Genomic DNA, 22,453 nt, shown 5'->3' on the forward strand with positions numbered 1-22,453 from the left:
ATTCCTCAGTACTGTTTAATGTCCTGTGAAATTGTTTGTACTATATTACTGTGGTTTATCTCAGTAAAATGCTATGCATAATTCTACTGAGTGTTTCATAGCACAGAAAAATGCTCTGCAAAACACTACATACTATTCCTCAGGTACTTTTCCTGTGCTAAAGTAAATGCTTGGGGAGACCTACTAGACACGTACCCTAAAGTTGAATACTCAGGGCTGCAACCTACTAGACACACTAAAGTTGAATACTCTGGGCATAGCATACAACTAGTGTGCTTGATAGTGAGAGAAATCTAGTGGATTGCTGGAACAATAGCCCTGACAAAATATTTCTGGCTGCCGGAACAATAGCAACTTCAAAAAAAAGAGGTAGAGTTTCCACTTAAAATAGGAAGGTGCTTCATTTTGTTGCTTCTGGAGATTTCACACAGATTTACCTTTAAGTTAAAGCAAACAAGTGCTAATTTGTTATTGGAATGTTTACAGCAGTCGCTATCAGCATAATTTTAACATAATTATGTAAATATCCAAAAAGTGGTCACATGATCAAAATCCCTTCAAAAAGGATTTCCACTGCAAAATAAGATGATGCCTTAGCCTTTTGCATTGTTTCTGATGATTTTCATGCAGGCTGACCTTAAGATAAAACAAACAAGTGCTAATATATTATTAAACCGTCTATTACTTTCAATATCAGTGCAGTTTTAACTGTAAATCCCCAAAAAGTGGTCACGTGGCCAACAATCCCATTGCAGCTATAAAGGATGTGCTATAGCACTACAAGATGCAGAAGCTTTCATTATAAAACAAGAAAATACACAAATCGTGACTTAGGTCACCCTAAAATACAATGATTTTCTAATAAGCTGTCCAATTTAACTACGTATTATGATATTTTTGGTCACATGTCCACTTTTTTTTGTATGTTTTTGTGTGTTAAACTTAATATGCAGATACCCAATGCCACAAGCAATCCAATAATAAATTAGCACTTGTTTGCTTTATCTTAAAGGTCAGTCAGTGTGAAAATCACCAGAAACAACAAAAGGAACTAATGTGAGTTGGAAACCCTAGAAAAGGTCATCACAACCTGCTGTTGAATGCCATATCGCAGAGTTCAACAGCAAGTTGTAAATGGTGATTTCAAAGGCAAAAGTGTGAAGTTTTTCGCCAGTAGAAAGTCCTAATATAATACACTATGTATAACTCGTGGTCATTTTATCACCCAGATGACGAGTCATAAATATATTAGGGGCACGCGCTATTTTCAGAAGGGTTTCAGCTGAAACCATTGCAACCCCCTGTATCCGCCACTGTTGTCCCTTTGAAAATCCATGCAAGTATACATTTTAACTACTTGAATACACTTTACTAGTTTGTGGAGACCTCAGAAACCTCCCTAAAGCTGCCCCTGTATAATGTATTTCTATCTGTATATTCAGTAAGTATCAATATGGAAAATTAACACCTCAATATGTGACTGGGCCTGTGAAAATAGGGGATGTGAGCACATGATTTTTGCCTACATTTTCACACTTTCATCACTCATAACTTTTTGTACTGATATGCTATATGGCAATGCTCTTAGTAAGCATTTAATTGTCTTCATGATGCAAGTTACAGAATGCAAATGTTCTGTTCCAATACTGAAATATTACCTTAGAGTGACTGGGTGTAGTTTATGCCCACATGCCATGTTTTCACAGGCCTGGTCACATATGGTTTCACTGCATGAAGATGATGACCAGAATTATTGAAGATAAAAGGAAAAGCAGGAAGGCAAGACACAGAAGATAGACACTCACTTGAACCTCAAAAAGCACATGCCACTAGTCATAAAATGGTGATCATATATTAGACACATCGTTTAGCAGGGGGGTAGGACACAGCACACGTGTATCACTAAAGAATTCGCTATGTCAGAAAACATTTCAATGGATCCTGTAGAAAAAACTGATGGCTGGGATCAGTGGGGATTAAGCGATATTCAGATTCTACTTTATCTGTACTTTACAACTATGTGAGTTTTGTGAGTAGAACATCACATGATCATTACAAACATTTATCCTTGAAAATGATATCTGGTATCTCTATTGCTTGATATTATGACATCTGGCCTGTTATGTTCTTGTGCATTATACTCCTTGACTGTGCAGGATATGGTCAGTAGTTGTAAAGAGCTCAAGTACTTTAATTATAGTAAGTGAAATTGCAGTTCCAGTTTACAACTGCTACATAGCTATTGATGCAGATGGCACTGACCTTCCTGTGGACTTTATGACTACAATATCAGCTCATCGTGGACTATATAGTGTTGTGCATGAGATCAGTGAAGGTGTTACTGTACTTGTATGGAAATCCAGATCCTAATGTAATCATGCTTCATGTCAATGGCATAAGATTATCTTTCCAAGAACCTTTTATAATTATGTTTACGTGATATATATTAAGCCATTATACTTTTCATCATCATTTAGATAGCACTGTAGCTGTATTGCGTGGATGTGGGTACAATATAATATACTACGGCATCACAGCTGATAAACCTTCAGTAGCCTCTTGCTCTGCCAGTGGATTGTGCCAATCAACTTCAATACTGTGAACACTAATAGTTAGCTACTAATAATAGTAATACTAATAATAGTATCAGCTATAGTTTTGTTATTATGTCATTTGTATGTAATTTATCTTGTCGGCATAAAGCTGCAAGTTTAATTGTATGTACTAGCTAGCTATAGTGTTTTTACCCCTAATGTTTACAGCAGCTGATCCAGGGTTTGGCAAAGGGGTGCACCAGTATATGGAGTAGGGATCTGTGCCCCCAGAAGCTAAAGTTTTTTGCAGGACTAAAAATTTTGATGTAGAATGGTTTAAATCATACTGCTTTTATGTGGACTACATTGATCAAGAGTTGTATAGGGACATTAAAGTGACAATCATGCCAGCAGTTTAGCTATAATTACTATTATAGACCTAAACAATGGTATACACAAGATCACATGCATTTCATTTGCAAGATATCCTTAGCAGGCTAAATGTACCAATGCAACTGTTAAGTGACTGTTCTATTAGAGTATTGACTGACCGTTCTATTAGAGTATCTCGATCTTGTATAACACATACACACACACATATATATACTCGTAATTATAGGGCCACAGTAGGAGGAAGCCAGGTTGGCACAGTGGGGCACTTTAATTGATAAGTGACTGCTCTATTAGAGTATCTCGATCTTGTATAACACGTACACACATATATATACTCACAATTATAAGGCCACAGTAGAAGGAAGCCAGGTCGGTACATTGGGGCCCTACGCCTTCTCAAAGATCTATGATCGAGTCTGATAAAGCCAGCTGCAGTGGGCCGGGGACCACTTATGGCAAAGGGGGACCAACTGAGTGTGCCCGCGTAAGTTGTCCAGGGGGGACAAGTTGCAGTGCTGCAAGTAGTCTGAGGGGACCAAGCATGGTTGCTGCAACTGGTCCGGGGGGACCGGTTGCAGTATGACAGTTTCTTGGACAGTCGGGCATATATACATATCAGGCAAAGTCATGTTACAACTATTACATGACTCATGTTAGTGACATAAGCATTGATATACAGCTGATTATATAGGCTAAAATGTATAAGCTAGATGTACTCTATACACCCCAAAAACACCTTCGCTGTAAAAAAGGCACGCCCAAGAAACTACAAGTACCTGGAACCCAATGTAAAAAAACAAAAAGAAAACAGCTCAGCTGAAATGAAAAGTAACTGGTAACTTAAAGAGCTGATATCTGAAGCGGCCAAGAATACAATTACTAAAGTTTAATCCATGCAAGAACACCTTGGCTATAAAACAGGTGTGTACATGAAAGTAACTGGCAACTGAAATGGCTGATATCTGAAGTGGCCAAGAATGAATGGTCATATACAACTAATTCAAAAATTTAACACTGAACCTTTATAATTCAGCTGTGTTCTATATTCACTCTTGCTGCATTGTAAAGCAATTTCTTTTAACTCTAATTGGCTGGTAATTTAGCCGCCTTTTTTAATAGTCAGTATAATTGAGCAAAAAAAGGCGGCCAAATTACCAGCCAATTAGGGTTAAAAGAAATTACTTTACGATGCAGCAAGAGTGAATATAGAACACAGCTGAATTATAAAGGTTCAGTGTTAAATTTTTGAATTAGTTGTATATGACCATTCATTCTTGGCCGCTTCAGATATCAGCCATTTCAGTTGCCAGTTACTTTCATGTACACACCTGTTTTATAGCCAAGGTGTTCTTGCATGGATTAAACTTTAGTAATTGTATTCTTGGCCGCTTCAGATATCAGCTCTTTAAGTTACCAGTTACTTTTCACTTCAGCTGAGCTGTTTTCTTTTCGTTTTTTTTACATTGGGTTCCAGGTACTTGTATTTTCTTGGGCGCGCCTTTTTTACAGCGAAGGTGTTATAATGATTGTTTCATAACACTGTAAATTCGGAAGTATGAATTTACGGTGTAGTATGACTGTTCTATTAGAGTAAATCTATCTTTACTGCCTGCATGTGAAGAATATATCTCATATCTGTGCATGTTAAATGCTTCAGACACCTAATTAAACTTGCAAGTGACTAATTAGTTTACAGTTGCTACACAGCTATATAATATTTTTGAAGTATACAAAAATAAGCTCAGAATTCCATTAAGGCTAAAGGAATTTTGAACCACAACTACAAATATTTATGGTGTCATATACCTATAATAGCTTTCCATATTTGCTTCTACACCACAATGACATCATTCCATCAACTACATTTGTGACCCAGTCTGAGAAAACCGGGCTTATCGCCTATTTAAAAGTATCGAGAAACGCCGGCTTTAAGTATTTAGTGTGTTGTAGCTCGCCAATGGTTGAAGCTATGTGTACCAAATTTTCACACGTTTTACACCAATTCCTTACCTTCCAGAGCATCCACTGTGCAAGTAGCCAACAACTTAGTTTCCCGCCATTTTAGAACCGAGGTTGACTGTATCAGGCGAGCTGCAAATTAGGTGGGTGGGTGGGTGGGTGGGAGGCGGGCACCCTGAAAGGCCAGGCAAGATGGTGTTCAAAAATTGAAAAGGAAGGCGAAGGGATGCAAGTTTTGGGCCATTGAGGTCTCAAAACTGGCTAAAATGAAAGGAAATTTACAGCAAAGGTACTTATTCAACACCACAGAGCTGTACAGCCACATACAGTCATCTCCAGGCTGACCAGAGCTCCATTAAGGCCCCACGCCACACCACACATACAGATCGCCACTGGGCTTGGGAAAAGCAGCCTGCAAAACCAGACCACTCAAGTCTAGCTGATGTTGATTGTGGAATTAGATAGTTTATTCATGTAGCTTTGTGTCCTAGGTGAAAAATCGAATCTGCTGACATGGGCGATAAGACCGGTTTTCTCAGACTGGGTCACATATACTGTTCAGTAATCAATGCATGCAGATTATAATGCACAGGTCTATTGTCTAAATCATTACAAAAATGATCAAGGCATGGGGAGTCAGTTACGAAGTGTTCCAAATTTTAATAACAGTGGGGAAATTGGAAACTTCAAAGAGTCAATTAATTGTTGCTGGTATGGTTGGGTAAAATTTAATATGAATGGCAGCTGGGTATGAAGTAGCAGGTGGGTATATGAATAATATTTTCTACATCAACATGGTAGTACTTTTTCAAGATTAGGTTGAATCAAAATCTTGCTGCAGATCTCTTTTTGCTCTCTAGTCTGTTTATGGTTTAAGGGTCCCAAACAGGTGACGCAAATTTAATAAAAGCCTGAACCATAGATTTGTACAGGTTAGCCGTCACTCCTAGGTACTAACTGTGAGTTACTGTTTAATGATGGAATTTTAGGGTTATATAAGATTCAGTCATGCATGGGTATAGACTGAATTAGGAATTAAATGTCTGCTGGTATGTTTGCAGCAGGAGTAGGCAATTAACTTCCTATATTTTTCTATGATCCTTAACCGAACTTAAAATTCCTTAAATTATAATTCCCTTTAACTCTTATACCACCATTTCCAATAGTCAGTGTAGAGAAAGGTGGTCAGATTATTATCTAATTAGCATCGAAAGCAATTAATTAGGAGCAACGTCTGAGTATAGACCATGCATCAGACCCACGAGTCATTGATAAAGGTCCAGTATTAAAACTTCGTTTAGTTGTCATGTCCCAGATTATCATCTCATTTTGTTGCCAATTAGCTTTATGTTTTCATGAATGGACCATCTTTTTACAGCAAAGCAGTTTTTGCATGAAGAATTTTTGTGAATCAAATACTTCTGTTCCTGCAAGACAAACTGGATGTGGCCATGCAACAAGGCAAACAGTGGGTGGAAGGGCAACTTTAATTTGGCAATCAAACTGATTCAGTAGATAGCAACAGATTTCATTCTTGGTATAGCTAGCTACAAGGGAGATTAGGATGTGAAAAACTATTTTCATTGTATATAGCTACAGTAAAACTGTGTTGCATGCAGAGAAATTAATAGTAGAGTGGCTAATAGGGACCCGCCGATTATGCTCATTATTTTACCTATTATGCTATGCTGCACTGCTCAAAAATTTACCTATTATGCTTAAATTCAAATTATGCTCAATATTTTTACCTCAGTTCCCATGTTTTTCTAATAACTTTGCATTTTATGGAAAAGCAGTAAGTGGTTGAAGTACAGACTGTAAATCCTTGCTTGTCTAAATGCATGTCACAGAAAAGATCGATATATTCTAATAGAACAGTCAACTACCTGATAATTTTATTAGAGTTACTGACTGTTCTATTAGAGTATATCGATCTTTTTGTTGGTTATGTATTTTGATAAGCAAGAATTTATAACATTGCACAAGTTTTCTGCCTATTATGCTAGCATTATATGCTCAATGCTTTCAGGCACCTATTATGCTCATTATTATGCCATCATAATCGGCGGGTCCCTAGTGGCTAAGCAAAAAAAATCATTCACTGCACCGAACTTGGTACAATAGTTGCTTGATTCATACAGTATTAGATATGGTTCCATTAAAATTATCACGCTGACAAACGTATTGGAGAAGCCATTAAAGTACTCAACATGCAGAAACATGGAATGCCCAAAAGTTTATTAAGAGAAGTGTCCATCCTGGTCATTAGCTTACAATGTTAAAAAGCATGGTGGGTCAAGGTATATGAAGCCATAGATGTACAATACATTCTTTCTATTGGATTGGGCCTGTAATTTTTACACTGAAATAATACAGTAGAAATGTTTAAAACATGCAGTTTATTTCAAAAGATTATCTGTAAATTTGAAATACATTTACACTATTAAGCAAGATTGAAAATTGTGTATGATTCCTTGACCAGCTAGAAATAGACTTACAATCTAGTTGCTGCTTCTCAATTTAAGTGGTAATGGGCAGGCTCTGAGGTCATGATGCAACATAGTTCATGATCATCAGCTGGAAAAAGCTGGGTGCTACAATAGAATTTATGTTATGTTGCTTGGATGATTTTAACATTATTCACAACACTAATAGTCACAGTGACAAGTTTGCTTATCACTCATGTTAATTAATTAAAGCACAAGACTAATGGTAACTCAATCATACTTCATAAGTTATGTTCAAGGGTTTCTGCAAAGCATTTGTTGTTCTCGGTATTGTTTTTTGGATGCTGTACTGTAGACTACACTATAGAAAACCCATGCATGTTTTATGCTTGTATGATAATGATATTGTCCATTTGAGTCTGTTTTCCAGTCCATTCTGCATTTTAGTCATGTCTATAATCATTATTACAGTGTGCTAATTTTATATGACAATTTCAATTATGTCCAGGTAGTGTCTCGATACAATAATTATTTATTGGGGGGCTTGCTCAGAGTACACAGTAAAAACCACTGCTTTCATTCAGTAACTAGCTGCACCAAGTTCAGAGACAGTAAAATTCTGCCCATACAATAACTATATACAAAAATGCAAAATTAGTGTTGATATGGAAAGTATAATTACACTTGTGGTTCACTAAATAAACTTCCATCTAAATGATGTTCTTGGAATTGGAATTATTGGATAATTGTGGATGTCATACATACACGAAATAGCATTTGATTACTGAGTCACATTGTGACAACTCCATCAGTCATCATGTGACTGTGGTGACAGCTGTTCTTATGACCATAGACCTATTGTTTCCACATATGAACTACAGTATTTGCATACTGTATACCTTAAATGACTGCTGTACAATATTCAAATACAGATACAGCCTAGGACTGGGCAGTATGAACAAGTGTGCCTACTTACTTGTTCTAACTGACCAATATATAGACCACCCACAAAAGAGCTACATAATATAGCTACTACTATACAGTAATAGGAAATGCTGGTATGGAAGTTATAATTACTCATGTGGTTCACTAAAAAATACTTAATAAAATTCCCCATTATTCTTGGAACAATTAATGGTTGTGGATGACATGCTGAAAAAGTGGGATTTGATTTCAAGAAATGCAATTATTGTGCGTGTGGCTGACCCTTTATACAATACCAAAACCAGGTCCTCCAAAGATGACAGGTCAGCTTTTCTTATAAAGTAATTGACTTCTTTTGTAGATATATAGATCTATTGTTTCCACACAAGAAGTGTTATTATTATTAGACAGTGGATACTGAACCAAAGTTGGTTTAATAAGCTATACTGGCTATTGAACCAACAGTAAAACTTATACAAAAAGGGTCACTAAATGAACAAAACCCACAAATCTCAGCTGGGGCTCTAACCCTGGACTACTGGAGCTTTGGGCAAGGGTGCTAACCACTGTGCTACCGCTGCTAGCTACCCACCTCCCCTACTTTTCTATCTTATAAATGCTACTCAAGTAGTAGTTTCAGTACAGTATATAGTAAAAGAACGTAACCTAAAGGTGAAGAAACCAAAGCTAAACCCAACAATACTACTTTTTGCAGTCCCTAAAGTCATATGCTTGGGGCAACTACTAGACAGGAAAATAAAAACCTTTCGGCTCAGTAACCACTTCCTTATTATTATTATACTGCAATGCGCAGGTGTGTTACATTGTATGTAGCTATCTAAATTATAACAAAGTGATCAAGGGGGTGGGAGTTAGTTACAAAGGGGGGTAAAATGTTGGCCTAACTACAAAATGCTACAGTGTATAAGTGACCAACTGAAAATGTTGTAGCAGATCCCTTTAAGAGATCACACTCATGATGTTTTAAAAAAGATGTATGACCAGTACTAGTCATATCCATAAAACAGAAACTTAATTTGGCATTTCCTGCAGTCTGTATTTGTCCCCACGCATACAACCAGCAGGCCCAGAACTTTCATTATGAACCTTAATGCAGTCATTATTACACATTTTAATTTGCATATCTAAGTATGGCTTGCATTGGTCACACCATTTATAACTAATGAAGGCAGCTATCATGTTATTAGGTATTGTATATTAAGGTGTACAGTAGCTATATACAAACAGTTCATGTGTGACAACAGATCTAGAATAATAAAGGTCAAGAACAAGTTAATCGTCATGTCATCCTCTAACCCATAGTCACATGGTGGTCGAGGGGAGTTGTCACAGTTTTGATTATTTTATGGCTCAAAATCAGAAGCCACATCTTGCATGACACTCACTAATTTCAAGAACAGTAGGGAATTTTCATAAAGTGTATTTAGTGAACCACAGGTGTAATTATTACAATACCTTTTACATCAGCACATCCATTAACTAACCTGATATTTTTGTACTGATCTGAAAACATTGATTCTATAATAATTGATGGGTAGCATTTCACCATCCCTGAACTAGCAGTGTAGTAAATGTCTAGCTACAGTATAGAATGCAGCAGTATATATACCAGAGTCCAGACATATACACCAATAGTAGGCCTGGGTACCTGTGATAACTTTAAACCTTACAGTTATTAGCAGTATGTCTTAGTTGGCCTTTTTTCAATACACAGAGTAACAAATTCATGTGATGATGTCTTAGATATACCATTACTTACCACACACCAGGTGTAGGTACATGCATTTGTGTGTAAGACAGGGAGGATCAGACACACTAACTGCATACACATGCTAGACCACCTGTAAGAGGTCAAGTTTGAAATAACTACATTTGGAAGTTTTAAGCATTGATTACTTTGTGAGACACACACACAAACAACATACACAAATGCATGCACCAAGGCACATGCACAAACCATATAAGTCATGATTTCATCAATTTGTATGCAAATTTACATATACATAACATAAAAAGTCATGTCATGTTTGTATAATCAGGTTGCTATTATTATCTTGATCTTTATCACTATCAAACATCTCTCCTGAATGCTCCACCCTATGAGGGAGTGAACAAAAACAGAGTCATATATCAAGACCAGTATTATAAACTACATTTTAAACTACTGTAACACTTATTTAGATGTAGTATTACGGTAGACTGTCAGCAGGGGCGTGTTTCCTGGGGTTCTGGAAACCCCCTCTGAATTTTAACTTGTGCACGGGCTAGCAGCAGGAACATAAAACGATCACAGTTTTGCTGAATAAATATACAGAATAAATGGGGAGAATATACCGTAGGCAGAGAAATTTTCGTGTAAAAATATTTTTGTTTCAGAAATTTTCGAGTCAAAATGTTTTCGTGGGTGCAGGCAACCCACAAAAACATTTTTACTTGAACTTTTATCTCACAAAGTTATCTTTCTTTGGTTTATTTGTAGACACACTTTTGGTGATGTACCCGGCCGTGTAGCTAGAAAATCAATGGCATCCTATCAGATCGCAAAGAACTGGGCGTGGCACCAGAATTAATTACTTGCTGACCAAGGGACTCAAGCTAACTCAGACGCGAAGAGGCAAAGCTCGGGAGTTACAGCAACCAAAACTGAAACGAAGCACTGGACTGTAAATAATGCCAGCAGTTTATAGGCACCGGTAAATTATATTTGCGTGTGTATAAATATTATACACCTTTAAAAAATGCATTATAAGCACAAGAACTATTCTAATACTCTTACTTTAATAACCTTTGTAGCTGGATCGTAGCTGTATAATTGAGGTAACAAAATTTTCGTGGAAAATTCGTTTAAAATATTTTCGTGGTCTCAGACTAACCACAAAAATATTTTTACCATGAAAATTTCCCTACCTACGGTAGCTACAGTGTAATAGGAAACTTACTTTGATTCCTCAAAGGTGGATATGGAGAACAAGGGTATGTACTAAAATGCTTTCATAATGATCCTCCAATAGAGCAGTCAAAACTACTCTAATTAATAAAATGCTATGCACAGTATGCTTTGATCTTTGGCAGATAATGAGGTCTTTAAAAACCATGAAGAAACCCAGTAGGTTTCTAAATGGTTAGAAACCTGCTAGCAGATAGACCTCATACAGCATCGCAAATCTCATTAATTTGCTATGCATGCTCTGCATAGTTTTTAAATGCGTTTTATTACAAAAGTACTGTTGTGCGTATATCAACGGTTTTCCAAAATTCGGTCACATATACGTATGCATGCGTGCTTAGTTCCTTATGGTTTATGGCTACTCAGATATTCAAATTCTCCTGAAAAACTCATATAGCTAGCTACTAAATTACTCTATAAAAGTCAAGTTACTGTAGTCTTACTTTATTCTTTAAATGCATCATTTTAAAAATTATATTCCGGTGTGGATGTTTGTATACGTTAGGAACCTAGACTGAGGCTCTTCGTAGTTTTAGAAACCGAGTAAAATGAGGTTTCTAAAACACGAAGAGCCGAGGGCGTGGTTCCTGACCGACTTAGAAAATGCGGGCGTTATATATATATTGCTATGTAGGTAGAACCATTGTGGGATTGAGTTATATGTCATTTCAAAATCGTCAGTGTTAAAACAAGTCATGCGATCAGTAGAGAAGATAGAACGTGTTTTCGAATTAAAGCTTGTAGCTAGCTACATCTTCGCTGCTTCTGTTAGCTGGTGGATCAAAAACAGAGTGATAGCTACTGTGACAATAAAGTTAAAGCCAGCACTACCAAGGGTTTCAAGTAAGTGATAACAGTGAGTAGATTGTTGTTAACGGTTAATATTACTTGGTCTGGCGCTAGCCTTCTGTGACTAAGCCAGTACATACGTGATTTCACACCTACAAAACTTTTTTTTACAAGAAACGTTCTACAAGAAAGCTTACCTATTTAGTTCTTTTAATAGGGGGTCCGTTTAAAGTACAGTAAAAGCATATTGGACAGGCTTAAATGCTGATGGGCGTTAAATAGAACTCCATTATATTTCTTGAATTCTCTGTTTATGATAGCAAATGTACCTACAACGTTACAATCTAGCTTCCATAATTGAATTAATGTAGGTGTGCTTATAAAAGGAATGGAGTAGGTCTGTTGGTCTATGGGATATTAGCCTGTATATGCTTTGAATCTAGTAAATTTTGAAGCATTTTAATGTTTAAAATCTATCAGCAGCTGGGGTTGCAACTCCAGATGCCCTAACGCAGTTATGCAATTGTAGGGATCCACCCTAGTTTACTGTCGCAGGCCAGATCCAGGAGCTCACAACTTTCAGTATAAGACGCAGGCATTTATCAAACAGTACGGTAGTACTGTATAAGTAGGGATCCCCTCAAAAGTGATGCAAGCTGCCTAAAATGCTGCCTTTAAAAACCACCATCCTAGAGACATCTTACGTGACGACAATCATCTTTACAGAATAGTACTAGTCCATCTAACATCAAATACAGCATTAAAAACAAAAACAAAAACACTTACGGGTGGCTGGATATAGAATTTTTTTTGAATCACTAAAACTCAAATTTCCGTCTGCCAGACTGTCTGACTACAGTTGCAAGGCTGGAGGCCAAAGCGCATGGCCGCCATTGTATGCCAAAATAACAAACTCACCAGTGGCATATGCCTATTGGGGTTCCGACAAGTGTGTGCCCTCTACACCTTTTATCTTCAATAGACTAGTCTTCATGCAATGAAACCATATCGGAGCATTCATTTTCTGTATCAACACCTTCAGCAGCATATTTAAACACTACAAAATTATTTAAAGTGCTTACATTTGGTAGATACCTGCGATAGGTTTGAAACAACACCCATTGATAATCGAGTGTGGGGACCATACCTCTTGATAATCTATTTACTCGATCACGATTACCACACCCACCCTCTTATTGTATGATCTAGCTGTATTCATAAAGCTAGCGAAATGACTATACAAAATAGTGGCATGCTTCCTGGTAGGTGAAGGTTGACTCAAGATACTCTAATACAGCAGTCACCCTAATAGAACAGTCACACTTGTATATCTATAACAAAAAGCAAGCACACTAGTGTATTTAAAATTTTAAATACGAAAAAGTAATGAAACAAAAGATGAATGATGGTATTACAGCATAGCCAGATGGGAAAATCCCTACTTTGGCATAAATGGATAAGTGCTACTAGAAAATGATGTCTGAGTCTGGAAGTGAAGACTACTGCACAGGCATGAAAAATAATTATTGTATATAAACGAAAAGGTGTATTTGAAATGTCTGTGTCCACATCTGTGTTTACCCATATCCGTTTTTTCCAACTACCCATACAAACAAACTACTGTACAGCAAAAATAAAATTACTATTTGTGATCCGCTGAGCAAATACCGACTTGTTTGCATAATTCTGTTTTAGAGAAAAATGCCATTGAAATACATTGGGTAAAAACGTATGCTACATAAATAATTTATGCAATGTTTTAATCGCTTCAGTCAACAGTGAAGGAAGACTCTAATTGAACAGCAGTGGATTTGCCTCTTCATGGAAAGTAGGAATATCTTTGTTTCGTTTCTGTACCATGGAGCAAATGTGAGTTACGTGTGTTTGTTTACGTTGCGATGAAACGTAACTTTATTGTTGCTGTTTTTAAGGTTGAACAGCCTTCTTGCTTAATAGCATGGGTGTATTTAAGTTGAAAACTATACCTTGATGAATGCACCCATTTCATGGTGAACAGAATCACACAAGTCCCAACTCCGTAGCCCATTGTATTCGAGAGTTATGATCGATTAAACACAGTGTATTACACACTATACAGTGTATTTCCATACAATATAATTGGCCATATTGTTTTCCACACAGTACAGTTATGTGGATAAATGGGCAAACACAGTACACTTGGGCAGATAGAATACAGTTAAGGGATTGGAATAATGAAATAATGGAATGGAATTTCTAACAAATAGTTTCACGATAAAGACAAAGAAATTTATTTATTAGTGAACATTTGCTACACTTAATGTATCTGTAACATTACATGCTATAATTCTGTTTACAAAACTAGACCATGCATTCATGTTCTGTACAATGTTCCACAAAGTTCTTTAAATCAGAGGTATACTACACGTATAGTTTTAATTGTTCCATTGCTGTAAGTATGCACATTATATTATATACAGCTGCAATGGAAGTAATTAACAATGCCTACAAACAAAATACAAGGTCATACATTACATACTTTCACAATACATGGAATCAGCCAGCTAACTTTTCGTGGTTAATTTTTCAATTTTGGAAGAAGACATTCCCAACAATAGATATATTGTTTTGCTAAATACAATACAATAGATTAGTCTTGTGTATGGTAAAGCACGAAGGTGATTAAAGAGCATTAAAAAGCTAAACTATGGAGGAAATCGTATTTCAATTGGATGTTACAAATGAACATTGGACTTTAAAAAATTCCATTCCACTATTGCACCATTCCAGTAGTCCATTGACTCCATTCCACTGTTACACACTCCCTGCAATTACGCAGACAATACAGTACAATTATGTAAGGAATGTTACAAAAACAATCCCATTCACAGCACGATTGATCAGCACTGGACATTGCAAATCACCATATTAATCTTGTTCTATGACTGGAAAAGATTATGCGATAGATAGTCTTACGGATAATCTGATCATTGAAAATTGACACAGTCAGGGTACTTGACTTGAGGTTAGTGCTGCCACGATATAGAAAAATTCTATTTCATATATAACCAAGATTTATGTCACTATATGAACATATATCACGATATAGAACTAACTGTAACATTTTCAAGACAAACATATACATACATTTCATTGTAAGTTTAAATGTATACCACAAGCAAAAGCTACTCAGGTTTTAAATGAACTGTTATACAGTTGAGACAAGTGTATTTTCTGGCATTTGAATGCAGTGGATTAGACAGAAAATAAGCTCCCACATTAATACTAATAGTGTTGCGTCATGTCTGCATGTGACACCTAGTATAAAAAGTGTGTTGTGGTGTGCTATAAAATTCACTCTAGGCCACGTGTGTTGAAACAGGTTAGCTGCGTTTCATAAGCTTATACGAAATGGAAGATGACAAGTTCAAGAAGCTGATGAGCGAGATCCAAAAATCTCAGCGCATGGTCGAAGATAAGCTTGCTGCTTCACAAGATAAGTTTGCTACTTCGCTGGCAGAGTTTAGGAAGGAGGTGAATTCCGTCCAAGAAAGGACTACGAAGGAGCTCTCTCAAAAGATCTCGAAGTCCAATTACACCTTCCAGAAGAAAGGACATGAGCACCAATTCAATTTCAATTCTGGTGTTCAAGAGTCCACCGCGACAGCTCGCAACGAGCTAGGAAAGCTGGCGAAAGATCCAATGGACAGGAGCGCCTGGTCCAAAGCCAATGCCTGCCTAGACGAAGGTGAAAAAGCCTTGAAGAAGCAGCAGAAACATATTTTAATCGCTGACTGGTCGGATCTTGGGTGGGATGCGGTTCGCCACTACGAAGTGGACCCCTTAGCAGACGACTCTGACGATGAAAAGGAGATCAAGAAGGCTAACAAGGCCGCTCAAGGAGAGGCGGAGAAAGCAGGATACACGCCAGCAAAGAAGCAATGTGGTGGTGGCCAGGGCGGATTTAGAAAGAGACTCCCCCAATGGATGGAGCAGCCTGGGCCCAGCTACAGGAGGGAAGTGTATCAACAACCACCACCACCACTGGTGGGACAGTATCAATTCCAGAATAGACCACCCCCACAGTACCGTAACAGACCACGAGTCCTGGGCCCATGCTTCAGCTGTGGAGCATATGGTCATCTGGCTGCCAGTTGTGGGGCAAAAGAACGCTAGTATCCTTTGAACCAGCCTGTGGTGAGCAGTGTTGCTGATGTGTCTGAGTTTATAGATCAAAGTACTTGTGGTGTATGTGTTAATTGTGTGGGCTGCTGGATCAGCCAGACATATAGAATGTGTTGATGAGGCTGCAACTAAGGTCTCAGAGCATGTGACCAATGGGGAAAGTGTTGATAGTACAGAGGGCAATGGTATGTATGACTTGCATGAGTTAGAATCCTGTAGTATGCATGAGGTGGAATGCAGTGCAACGCACAACACGAATAGCAGTCACATGTGTTCAGAAATAAACCCAAAGCACTGGGAAGTTGAGTCCAGTGGACTCAAACAGATAACTGACATTCAAGGGTGCCTGAAGAAACATTTAATGTATCGGAAAAATGTTCTGCATGCTCCTCCCCCAATTCTGGATTGCATAGAAAATGGCTATCGTTTTCTGCTTAAGTTTGTTCCCCCACCACGCTTCCAGCGCAACCACAACTCAACAACAACCCACAATGAGTTTGTAAACGAAGCCATTGAAAATTTGGTCAAAAATAGATGTGCAGCACTTGTAAATGATAGGCCCTATGTATGTAGCCCCCTCTTAGTTGTATCAAACTCATCAGGCAAGCTGCGTCTTGTTCTCAACCTAAAGTACCTGAATCAGTTCCTGCATGTCTTGAGTTTTAAGTATGAAGACCTTAGAACGGCTGCTCCGATGTTTTGAAGTAAACGAATACCTCTTTAAGTTTGATCTAAAATCTGGTTATCACCATGTTGACATCCATCCCGAGCATCAAAAATATTTGGGTTTTCAGTGGGAGACACATGACAAAGTTAACAACTATGTGTTTACAGTCCTAGCTTTCATCTGCATGTTACCTATTCACCAAGTTGATGAGGCCTTTGATTAGACACTGGCATGGGAGAGGACTGAATGCAATTGTTTATCTCTATGATGGAATGGTGGCAACAAAAGACAGAGAACAAGCCCTGAGAGAGAGTGTTCAAGTTAAATTTGACCTTGATAATGCCAGTTTTATAGTTAATAATGAGAAATACAATTGGGAGCCCAGCTGTAATACAGAATGGTTTGGGTTTCAGATAGACTTATCAGTGGGTGAGTTCTCAGTCCCTGCATGTAAAATTGATATGCTCAGGTCAAAACTGTTGACAGCTAAGGAGGCCCAGCCCGACAGCTGGCCAGTGTGATAGGTACAATTATCTCAATGTCCATAGCCCTGGGCCCAGTTACTCGCCTAATGACACGCAACCTGTACACTGTGCTAAATGACTGTGTATCTTGGTGCCAAAGGTTAGCACTGTCAAAGGAAGCGTCGGATGAATTGCAGTTTGGCTGGATGAGATATCTCACTTTAATGGTCAAAAGATATGGCCCACAGCTTTCGCAGTCAGAGTGGTATATTCAGATGCAAGCGCCACTGGTTATGGTGGGTACTTCGTGGAGCACGGGAATGTTGTTGCTAATGGGCAGTGGTCACCTGATGAAGCAACACAAAGCTCAACTTGGAGAGAATTAAGAGCTGTGAGGATGGTATTAGAATCATTCCAGACTAAGTTAAAAAATGAGCGTGTGGGTTGGTTTACTGACAACCAGGATGTGGTCAGAATTGTCCAATATGGAAGTAAAAAGCTTGCCCTATAATCCGAAGCCCTAGGAATTTTCTCTGCATGTGTCAGTAATAATACACGGATAGAGCTTGAGTGGATCCCAAGGGAGCAAAATGAATTAGCAAACTATTATAGTCGTAATGTTGACTACAATGACTGGATGTTGAACCCTTCCATTTTCAACTGGTTGGATGCCTTGTGGGGTCCTCATACAGTTGACCGGTTTGCTAACCCATCTAATGCACAGCTTGAACATCTCAACATTTTGGTCACCAGGATCAGAAGCTGTAGATGCTTTTACCTGCACCTGGACAGGAGAGAATAATTGGTGGTGTCTCCCTGTCTATTTAATCCCCAGAGTCATTAGGCATGCTCAAAGTACACGTTGTAAGAAGACCCTGATTACACCCCAGTGGGTGTTTCCCCCTTTTAGCCCTATTGTTCCCCGATGGTGCGAACCCGATAGATTCAGTTGCGGGGATAGCTGAGCTCCCTAACAGTGAACCCTGTTCCTACCCGGTGAAACAGGTCACAATCTGTTTAAAGGCATACCCAACACTCCAGTTTTGGCACAACGGCTGGATTTTATTATCCCAAAAAAAGGGCACCTTCAATGTAGCCATGAAAAAAAAATGTGCACCCGTTGTATCTGTATTCCTTCTTGCTAGCAGCACAGTATTGTATGAAACAAGCTTATATACAAATAAATATAATAAATATAAAAATAGTACTAAGGAATGGCCACAGCCTACAGTGCTAATGAAAATTGTGTTGCTGTGCCTGAGTGATTATAGTTGGCCTATGATGCCTGACATCATTAATGCAGCCTACAGAGCTGAGCTTATCTGACTAGTGAACAGGCCTACAGTGCTGGCTACACCTGGGGTATTGGACTTAGCTCATGTATTGTTGATAAATATAGCAGCCTACAGTGCTGACTGATGTAAAGGTCTTATCTAATTGATGCCCATAATGTTAGTATTACTTCCTTAGTCAAAAAGGCCTCAGCCTTGATGAAATACTTATTGGACTGGTACAGTGGCTTTATGGAAAGAGCCATAGTAGTGCTGACACAAATGAATGGGTACCCAGAGCTTACAGTGCTGAGGTAAAGGGTACTGTTGTTACAGATTGGTACAGTCTGCTACCTTGGAATGGTTCACCTGTGCTAATGGTACTCTGCTGAGGCAGACAGAGTGAATGAACACTATAGAGAGAGATAACTGGAGTATAGCCTGTGTCTTAGCCAAGGTGTTGCATGTAACTGTATGATGCTATCCCCCACACAGAGTTGGTCCGTGCATGCAAGGGAAGTATATTAATACTAACACATGTGTCCCACGGGTGTTCTGATGGAAGGCAGCTGGAAGCTGATGAGCAATATGGAGGGCCCGGAGCTAAAGGCTTTGCAAGAAAATTGCCTACTACAATCCTACACAGCCATGCTGATAGCACCGTCAAGAAATATTTGGGTGCATTTAGAAGGTGGAAGACATGGGAAACTTCACATAACCTAGTCCCAATTCCCGCTAAACCCAATGAAGTTGCCTCGTACCTCCAGCACCTGGGAGATAGGACGCAGTCAAAGTCAGCTGCAGAAGAAGCCTGTAACGCCCTTTCATGGATCCATTCCAGTGCAGGAATCACCTCTCCATCAACACACCCATTTGTTAAGGCTGCACTAGAAGGGCTGAAGCGAACTCATGCTAGGCCAGTAGTCAAGAAGGAGCCATTAACAGTGGAAATTCTGGAAATGATTGTTGATAATGCAGAAAGATCTGGCTAGCTATCAGATTTGCGCTTGGCTACTACTGTCCTTCTGGCATTTGTGGATTTTATGCGTTTTGATGAGCTTATAGAGACGAGACCATCCGATATCATCTTCTCTGAGCAACTGATAACCAGATTCCGAGGAGTAAGGGAGACCAATTACAACAAGGAGATGAAGTATTGATTGCAAGGACTGGAAGCCGGACATGTCCAGTGGCTATGCTAGAGCGCTACATAACAAGAACAGCCACAACTCGGGAGGACCAGGCCAATCCAAAGATCCAAAAATGGCAAAGAGCTTCAAAGTACAGGCCAGATAAGTTATAGTTGCCATAGAGATCTCGTTCAGAAGAAGCTGTCCAGCCTTGGATTCAATGTCAACGATTTTGGCCTGCACAGTATGAGATCTGGTGGTGCTACAGCTCAGCAGCTAATGCTAAGGTGCCTGATAGGCTGATTAAAAGGCATGGGAGATGGCGTTCTGAATCAGCCAAGGATGAATACGTGAAGAATAGTGTGGAGAGCAGGCTGCAGGTCTCCCAAAGCTTGGGACTGTATTTTGTAAACGCCTTTTTTGGCCTCTCTAGTGGTCAATCATTATTAATAGCCAACCTTCTGTGGTGGCACAACCCAGTAATGAATTTGTGTGGTGTGTGTGGTGTGTGTGTGTGGTGTGTGTGGTGTGTGTGTGTGTGGTGTGTGTGTGTGTGGTGTGTGTGGTGTGTGTGTGTGGTGTGTGTGTGTGGTGTGTGTGGTGTGTGTGGTGTGTGTGGTGTGTGTGGTGTGTGTGGTGTGTGTGGTGTGTGTGGTGTGTGTGGTGTGTGTGGTGTGTGTGGTGTGTGTGGTGTGTGTGTGTGTGTGTGTGTGTGTGTGTGTGTGTGTGTGTGTGTGTGTGTGTGTGTGTGGTATGGGAGGTGGCTGGCATTACATAGGAACCTTAAAACCTCCCAGTTTACTTTGGGGTTGGCATGTTTACCACACTACATCATCAACACATAACTTGTCAAATATCATAATACGTCTTGCAACCATTGATATAACTGATTGGCTATATCATATCCTCATTATATCGATACTATCGATATATCATGGCAACAATACTTGAGATAAACATTCAACACAAGATGACCAGAATGTATAATATAATTATCACTTTAAGTACCACTTGTGCTGATGAGTAATATCTACTTGACAAATCCCTCTGTGCTGTATTTTCCGTACACATGTGGTAGTGCTTTAACCATAACAAATGGTGTAAACAATACACTTACAGTGGCACCTCTTTACAGGTTTTTGTAATTGAATTCGGCGACTTTGCAATTGAATTCGTCCCGTTTGCAATTGAGTTCGTCACTTTTGCAATTGAATTAGTCCCGTTTGCAATTGAATTCGTCGGTTTTGCAACTGAATTCGTCCCGTTTGCAATTGAATTCGTCACTTTTGCAATAGAATTCGTCGCTTTTGCAGTTAAATTCGTCCATAACAAGAATGGCAGCTGGAGAAAACACGAAAACATGATGTAGCAGCTGCTACAAGAACTTGTTCAAGTACAACAGTAGTAAACAACTCTTTATAAGGTAATAATTCTTCCTCTACAGCCTATCCAGCAACATTCCAAACCGGGTAGTTGGAAAAGGCGGATACGGTCGGACGCGGACACGGACACAGACATTTTCAAAAAGGACTTTTACATTTATATAACAGTTATTTTTTATACCTAACGTTGTTTTACAGTAGTCTTCGCCTCCAGACCCAGGCGTCGATCTTTTCATAGCGCTTATCCATTTATAAGCGCATGTGCGAAGGACTAGACCAGCACTCCACAGCATGCCAAAGACCATAATGGTGTTGTACACATGTTCTAAAGTCTAATACAGAGTTATATAGTTGTAGAGATTAGCTTGTATGCCCCATGCAACTTAGCTTAGCAGGCCAAATCCACAATCTTACGCCTTTTAGTATAAGGCGCAGGCGCTTATACCAAGTGTTGAGGATTTCAAGGACCTGGCCTACGAGATTAAGTTGGGACATGCTAGATTAATCTCTGTGACTCTGAATTAGATTTCTAGAGCACGTATACAACACTATAATGGTCTTTAGAGTGCTAGTCTATCCTTCGCACGTGCGCTTATAAATGGATAAGCGCTATGAAAAGATCGACGCCTGGGTCTGGAGGCGAAGACTACTGTAAAAACAGCGTTAGGTATGAAAAATAACTGTTATATAAATGTAAAAGTCCTTTTTGAAAATGTCTGTGTCCGTGTCTGTGTCCGCGTCCAACCGTATCCGCCTTTTCCAACTACCCTTCCAAACCCTACTACGCCATTCGCGATGGGTGTGGTCACTCGCGATGGGTGTGGTCACTCGCGATGGGTGTGGTCACTCGCGAGCAAGCTAATTAACTTGTCAGACAGCTACCAAATTCGCGTACTACCAGCTCCAATTACCTTCTAGTGTCTCAAGTGTAACTCTCCGTGGCGTAAATAATTCATCTCTTAATGAACGGTTGGTTTCTTGGAGCCGTTTTGTTTATGACGAATTGTAATGCAAACGCGACGAATTCTATTGCAAAACCGATGAATTCAATTGCAAACGGGACGAATTCAATTGCAAAAACCTGTATAATGAACATTTTAGTACATGCAATTTTTGATCAAGACATTTTTTTTTCTTTTAGAGATGAAAATGTAAGGAACCAGATCTGTATAGGTTTGTGATGGCTTTTCTTATTGTGTCTTTATTCAGTTAAGAGAAGATTCACTATAGCATAAAAATTAACTAGACACTAGAGACACACCTCTTATCTTCTTCTGCCTCTGCTGTTGTTTTCTCTTCGTCACAAGTCAATTCCATACTCAAAATATCAGGTGGAGCCTGGAGAAGAAACATTTTGTAAA

The 22,453-nt window shown here is 38.9% G+C and overlaps 1 protein-coding gene across 2 annotated transcripts in view; it reads right to left on the reverse strand.

The window, feature by feature from the left end:
• Nucleotides 1–10,145: 10,145 nt before the first annotated feature.
• Nucleotides 10,146–22,453, reverse strand: part of LOC136255552 (histone deacetylase 3-like) — a 41,004-nt gene continuing 28,696 nt past the window's right edge. For both annotated transcript variants that reach the window (XM_066048344.1, XM_066048345.1), the window contains exons 16-17: nt 22,354–22,430; nt 10,146–10,375 (exon numbers count right to left, since the gene is read on the reverse strand). In XM_066048344.1, the coding sequence (XP_065904416.1) occupies nt 10,300–10,375; nt 22,354–22,430 (153 nt within the window). In that variant the 3' untranslated portion in view covers nt 10,146–10,299. The remainder of the gene's footprint in view (nt 10,376–22,353; nt 22,431–22,453) is intronic.

The sequence above is a fragment of the Dysidea avara genome, chromosome 5 (assembly GCF_963678975.1).
Source record: "Dysidea avara chromosome 5, odDysAvar1.4, whole genome shotgun sequence".
In the NCBI taxonomy this organism is placed as follows: domain Eukaryota; kingdom Metazoa; phylum Porifera; class Demospongiae; order Dictyoceratida; family Dysideidae; genus Dysidea; species Dysidea avara.